General features: G+C 36.6%; 1 protein-coding gene across 1 annotated transcript in view; it reads right to left on the bottom strand.

Annotated features, from left to right (window-relative positions):
- HEATR3 (HEAT repeat containing 3) overlaps positions 1-7092 on the bottom strand; it is a 33416-nt gene extending 26324 nt beyond the window's left edge. The window contains exons 1-6 of the mRNA XM_075188848.1: positions 6934-7092; positions 6220-6392; positions 6013-6100; positions 1560-1669; positions 407-516; positions 123-263 (exon numbers count right to left, since the gene is read on the bottom strand). Coding sequence (XP_075044949.1) covers positions 123-263; positions 407-516; positions 1560-1669; positions 6013-6100; positions 6220-6392; positions 6934-7071 — 760 coding nt within the window. The 5' untranslated portion in view covers positions 7072-7092. The remainder of the gene's footprint in view (positions 1-122; positions 264-406; positions 517-1559; positions 1670-6012; positions 6101-6219; positions 6393-6933) is intronic.
- Between the last annotated feature and the right edge of the window lie 267 nt (positions 7093-7359).

Raw genomic sequence — 7359 nt, 5'->3', positions numbered from 1 at the left:
AGTCAGACTTATGAGCACCAACATAGAAGAAAATTACATATTTAAAATCTAGAAGATGAAAACAAATTAATGAAATACGACAGATTTTTTAACATGGAGTTAGTCTGGTTTTTTTTTTTTACCTGCAATCAATGTCTGCAACAGTCTCATCTCCATAGTAGTTGGAGAGGTCGAAAGCATGTTTTCCAAAGTCCGCAGGGAGGAGGCACCAAAAGAGGCCAAAAGATCTGGATTATCCTCTGTAACTGTCTGTAGACAGTAGGCTGCGAGTAAAAGTGTAGTTTTCAAAAATACAATATGTAATATAGAGAGGTACAAAAAAAATACACAGAGGAGATCTATCATACATCATTTCCAAATAGTAGGTTATAGACCAATGACAAGCTAGGCCACAACAGACACCTACCTGCTGACAGCGCCAGTTCCATGTTACCTTGGAACTTACTTAGGCACCGGATAACAATGTCCACACAGTTTTCCTTGTTGAAGATAGATAAGGCTTTACTGTTACTTTCACTAAAGAGACAAACAGGGCAGGAAAAAAAATACTAATAGTTACTGCAGACAAGGCAAGCAGTCACATTAGACCACGGACATAAATATTTAATGGCTAAACTTGAAATCATCTTTAGAATATTTACAGACTGGCCATCTGAGATAGCAATAAATTCTGGGAGAATTTATTCCTCCAACCCATATAACTGTGCAGCACGGATGAGAGTTTATTAGCAGTATGTACAACTGCACTATGAACAAAGACCAGTGGTCCCTAGGATGGCTGCAGAAAACATCACAGCAGTGTAAACAAATCTGAAACCTACTTTCCAGTCTGCTAGAGACTGATTTATCCCACCAGATAATATAACTACACTGTTTTATTAACTCAATATTTTATAATTACACTGCAGACTTTCTATAGAAAGGCCAAGAAGAAAATAACACACAAGTACTCTTTAAAAATTAAGTTTAAACTTTATAAATCTTACAGTTGTCTAACATTATTAAAGTTAAAAAGCATAAATAAATCTAAAGAAAGATGAAGGTGACTATAATTTTTTTTTTTAATCTAACATACTTTTAGGATTACGAAAATGCAGGTACTAAAAGGTGCATCTACCAATATTCCAGCAGACTACACCGCACCTTTAGATAAACAACGTTCAATAGTATACCACTCTAGTAAGCTATGGGGTCGTCTCAAAAAATCCCAAAAAAAACCCCAATTAAAATAAAAATGAAATTTACATGTTTAATTTATCTTGTCGATGGACAATCAAATTCATTTTTCCAAATAAAACTGAATTGATGACTTTCTGTTACACCATTGCCTGTACACAGATACACACATTGGTGGAGATTCAATTAGACGCCACGTGTCTCCGGAACGTCTGCAAGACACCTCGCAGCGGATATTTACAGAAATCTCTGCTCATTTCTCCTTGCGAGGGAAAATGAGCAGAGATTCCTACTGTAGTTACCAGCAATGTGACATATGGATATCGCACATCACCAGCAATGAAATCTCCCCCATTAAGTACTGAAGGAAGGGTTAAGCTTACCATACATTCCACAGAATATTGATTGCTTGGTTTGCAATATCTTCAATATAGTTCTTCGACCCATCTTTGCTCTTTACTGGTTCCAAATTTGCATCTAAACCAGTGGAACACTGTCAAAAACAGACAGAGAAATTATGTAACAGAGCTTAGTCTGAAATATTAATCAGTGTTTAAACAAAACTTTGACATTACAACAGCACACTCTGGAATACTAGGAACATTATTAAGAAACATATAATACACCACAAACCCTCCGATGAACCGGTCCTGCTGCTAGAGAAATTTGTCAGGTAAAGACTGAAATTGCTGGTATATTTATCTATTTTGGGCTTTTACTTGAGACTGGACTTCAGTAAAGTCTTTGCTAAAAGGAATCATGTGGTCATTTACTGTGAATACTATCTGCCACTCTGGATCACAGCTGGTAATCAGTAGAGTGAACATCTATGCACTTAAATGGTGACTTAAGCACCTCCTATACTGCAATATTGACACCTGTCTCTAATACATGTACTACTAGTGCACTGTGCTACACAATATGGGAAGAAGTCTAATTTGGTGTTCACACTTCTACACAATATATAATATTTAAACTGGATAGTGGCTTGTAATTTACAATCCGTGCTAATATATCCACAATTCTAAAACTAACAATGTTGCTCTTAATGATTGATCTTTATACTTTTAATGTTGTTAATTATATTGAACAAGTTAACCCGTGCATGATACTCATGCATTCTAGTCAAATCAAGCTATTTAAGGTGTTAAAAAGGTTCTTGTCATGCATTTGGGCCTAGCCCAGGCCTCCTCAGGGGAAGAGCGTTACTTCCCGATGCAAGCGCCCTTTTTTAATGTGGTTTTGTCCACATGTCACCACCTCATCATTTTTCTCCATCACCTCATCCTTCATCTTCATCGCCACATCCTTCATCAAGCTACTTAAGGTGTTAAAAGCTCCCCACTGTCACCCCCGGCAACCACTAACCACTCCCAACTGTCACTTCTCCTTCAAGAAATATATAGGTCAGTGTATAACTCTGCCCAGCAGGTGGCGCTGCAGCTTGGTGTTTTTTTTTTTTTTTTTTTACACACACGCCACTAGGCATTTATATAGTAGATAAATAAAAAGTCTATTTTTAAGATAACTTTTGGAAACATGATATATTTTCAATTTTATTAATTTTTGATATTTTACTGATGTAGTTCTATGGGAATTTTCATTATCCTGCACTTCCTCCTTGTTAAAATATTGGTTAAAATTTAAGTGAAGCTAGGCTCCCCTTCTTTTTTGGAAGCTGCGCATACATACTTCCCTGTAGATAAAGGTTTCTGATTAATACTTGTGCACATCTCTACTGTTTTATGGATATTAAAAGTGCTGCCAAGTATGCTCACACTGCATTACATGTTAAAAAATAAATAAATAAAGATGTTTGGATTTCCTCTCATCTTAATGAACTCCACGCAAAACTAAATTTTTAGCTATGGGATGAAATCTTGTTTAATTCCAAAATATGATTCTCCAGTATCCAGTCACGTGTGTTTTTAGAAGATGTCCTGCATCTTGTAATTTACACATGTCCTACAAAAGGTAACTCTGAATAGACTTTTGTTTTCCTTGCATTATCTACTTTCTATACATAAATACAATGCTCCATATCAAAGATAGGCTCCTGGGACATTACTAGTTTTCTGGATTGGCAGATGGTTAAATATCTGAAATGCTTCCTCTACTACTTTAGAAACATGTGGAAGTACATAGTGTACAGTGATTGTGCACCTTTGTATGAACCCTGATAATTAGGTACACCTCCTTCCATATACAAAATTGGTTGGAGGTTACACCCCTTTGGGGACCCCAGTACCAGATTACAGCTGCTCACTACCACCAATGACAAATAAGAGGAGAGCGCAATTGCTGAAAAATGTGCAGAGAATTCGGTATATAATGTACCCAGCACCTGAATGGGTAGACTAGATCCAAACAGATGCAGCTTTGGATTTCAAAATCAATGTTAAGACCTATAGGTGCCAATGTCTTTAATTCGTATATCCGCCTAGTTTCTGAGATGTTAATGGTTTGGGTATAATCCCCCCCTCCCCCTACAGTTCCTAGTTACTTTCTGAAGGGCCAGAAATTGTAAAGATGAGAGATCCATATTATGTGTATGTTTGTAGTGATGGGACACACTATAAGTGTCTAAACCTTTTAATACTGCACACGTTCCCCTATCGTAACCTTCAAGGCTCTTGTGATGCAGCCCACGTATTGGAGCTTACTTGGAAGCAAAGCCAGGTTGGGCTAGGTAAGTACCAGGTCCTAATAGACCAGAGAATACCTAGTGCTGTAAACTGTCAGGTTGCACTATTTGGGTGAAACCAAATTGGAGTTTTTTCAATACTAGATGCTGCCCCTTAAATGCATACATGCCAATATTCACCTCACCCTCTTTTATTTTTTATTACCACTTAAAGATATAGGGCTAGATTTACTAATCTGCGGGTTTGAAAAAGTGGGGATGTTGCCTATAGCAACCAATCAGATTCTAGCTGTCATTTTGTAGAAAGTACTAAATAAATTAAAGCTAGAATCTGATTGGTTGCTATAGGCAACATCCCCACTTTTTCAAACCCGCAGCTTAGTAAATCTAGTCCATAGTGTTTTTTTTATCTCAGTTATTCAAGTCCACTACTACTAAATTTAAAGGTAAATCTGATAAATACTCTCAGCTAATTCCGGAAATCTACAACAGTCTTAAGATAACCCTTTTGTTGCTTATATTTACTCTCGTAATTTGGTATCTTATTTTCTGATAGATATGAATTCATAGACTACAATCTAATAGTAGTAGCCTGAAGCCTCTATTAAATATTCTGTTAGTATATTATCAGTTTACCAGAGTCATATTGTAATATATATGCTACTGATAAAATAATCATTTACATGGTTAGCAGACATAGGAATCATCTTCACTGTTCCATTTATTGTTATTCCTTTTAAATGTATAAAAAAACTTATATTAATATAAGCTATAATGTTAACCTAGGTACACACTTATTTACTCTTAAAGGAAGGGAGACCTTTATGCTAATGTTTGAGGTTGATAATTTTTATATCTTATTATATTTGTTTTTACTGCCATTCTTATATCCTTCAATTTTGTATATTTTTAATATTATCATTTGTACTAGTTTATTTTAGTATGTATAGTGCTATATAGATAACTATATTCCATTATTAATCTGCTGGCTATTACATATGAAGTCAATATTTTATTCATGAACTCATCCTTTATAAATACAACAAAATCAGAGAAGATACAATGAGGAATTATCTTCAAGCAATCATTTGATCTATGGACATAGAGCTGTTCAGTTCAATTAACACATTTGGATATTAAGTATGGACTATGTCAGCCACACCTCACAACTTTTGACTATAAATATAGACACGAATAAGAACATGGACAACCTCCCTTGAAAAAGTCATTGCAGTGATGAAATGCGTTGGACACGCCCACATTCTGAAAAACAGGAAGTTCCACACTGGAACGCACACCTTCCTCCCAACTGCTCTCAACGATACTGCTCTATTTCATCTAAGCATGTTAGGACGCTGGCTGACATCCTAAGGAAATTCCATATAGAGATTTCTGATGCAAGCATCACAGCCCGTATATAGATGTTGGTAAGTATTTGGACTTATCAGCCTACATCGTGATATTTACAAGCCATATACTTGGTCACCTATATAGTTTTTCAGCTCTTATACCCACATTGTTACTGTGTAATTATTAATATGTTCAGTGTGATTTTATATGCTATTATCTAACATTGTTTTAACCTATCTACCCAAGTAAAATACCTTACATTTGTATCTGTTCTCATATGTTTTTATGCACACATACATTTTAATTCTAGATAGCAACATCGCTCTTGGTTAGTGCTGGAACCATTTAGTATTATATTTATCAGTAATAGATTTTGAACTAACTATAGGTTCTGGCAGCTTTCAATAGATATCCCTTAGGTTTTATCTGTGCACATAATTAATATGTATTCAGTTAATCCAAACAGAACCTGCACCTACCACACAGCCCTATCCAAGCTGCTTTAACAATACACACAGGCTGGTTTCAGCAACTTGTGCTGTAGGATCAGTGACTGCATTACATTTGTACTGGGGTCAGACCCACAACAAAGTGGTACATGAGGGGAATGTGGCTAACTAACAGATGTTCTAGAAAGAAGTACTTTTAACTGCTGAATTATTATTACTTGATGTATGGAAGACACCCTTTAATGTATGTAAAGGTCTCCATTTCTTTTTTAAAACTAAGTTTACACCCAAACCAATAATAAATAACTTACTAGAGGGGATCAATAGTTCCAGCATGGGATAAAAAAATAAATTGCAGTGTGTAATTGATCCATAAAGTTAGAACTGACAAACCTCTCTCAAAAGAGCCACTAAGGGAGTCATGATGTCCCTGGTAACCATGTCATCACATACTTCAAAGCCTCCACAGGTACTTAGGTTCCTAAAAGAAAGATAACCCACAAAAGAAAAAATGTTTAAAAAAAAAAAGCAAGAAACAAAACTTAAAGCAAAAGACCGTATAACACAAGGATAGTATGCCACAAGCTTAGTGTTGCTTACCGTAAAGCACCAGCAGCCGTCTCCCGCACAGACATACACTTATCAAGCAAGAGTGGTCCAAGACATCTAACTGCATCTCTTTGCAGAAGGGAAGGGATGACCTGTTTCTGTTCAACAAGCTTAGAGATGCTAGCGCAAGCAAACTCCCGAACTTCAGGACAAGGGTTTTGTAGCTGGAAATAAAGTCACAAAGAGAGTATTTATTAACTTAAGGTAATGGTCATTACAGAGTCAAAGTATTCTGTTCCAGAAACAAAGTTGAGGGCTGCCATGTTATATTATGTATTAAGGAAGAAAGATATTCCACATAGTACTTGCCCAAGAGATAACTATACAATCAGGTATACTTGCAGACAGATACATGCACACAATATTATTCAATCAAATCATTACACTAAAAGCTGCAATAGGGAATGTGGTAAAGGTTAAAAAGCAGGAATGTGTGAAAGGTACTAAACTTTAAAATCTGTGACAGTCCCTGAAAATAAAGGACTGTTGTGAACCCTCAAATGTCCTGTATATTCAAAAGTTTGACACATGAGCACTTTTATCCAACACATGTTCATTAATTCGCACAGCCGGTAACAACTGTCACGTGGATATAACACAGCATTTCATGGACATCACCCAGACATCCCCACTGATCAGTCACCCTTCCCTAGACACATGGAAAAGCGCTGACATGACACACACCGGCACACTAGATGCGCTCACCTTCTGCAGCAAGTCTTCGGCCTGCAAAGACTCGTTGTCCTCTTGATCTCCGGGCTCTGCTGGTGGTTTGACAGCCGGGGTTGGGGTGAACCCGACCGGCTTGAATCTCCGAGCTCTATTACTCTTGCCCATGATCATTCAACACGGGGTGTTTTGTATAACTTTATTGACTCCCAAAAAGCAGCTACAGTAGTTTTTTTTTGTGTGTTTTTTTTTCAACAAACTTTATCGACATGACTTAACAAATATAACAGTGAGCTCCTAGTATAGTAGCAGTTTAGTGCTTCTCAGTGAGAACATCGTATAGTAAACTATACTCAGATAATAATAACAGATAGAGGAATATGTTCTTTAACTGGACAGTGTTGGGGTATCGGGGTTCACCGATACTTCTATCAAGCACCTTCAATGTCAGTCAGATCTTTC

The sequence above is a fragment of the Mixophyes fleayi genome, chromosome 10 (assembly GCF_038048845.1).
Source record: "Mixophyes fleayi isolate aMixFle1 chromosome 10, aMixFle1.hap1, whole genome shotgun sequence".
Lineage (NCBI taxonomy): Eukaryota > Metazoa > Chordata > Amphibia > Anura > Limnodynastidae > Mixophyes > Mixophyes fleayi.
Note: the sequence above shows the minus strand (reverse complement) of the source record. Positions and strands in the feature narration are given on the sequence as shown.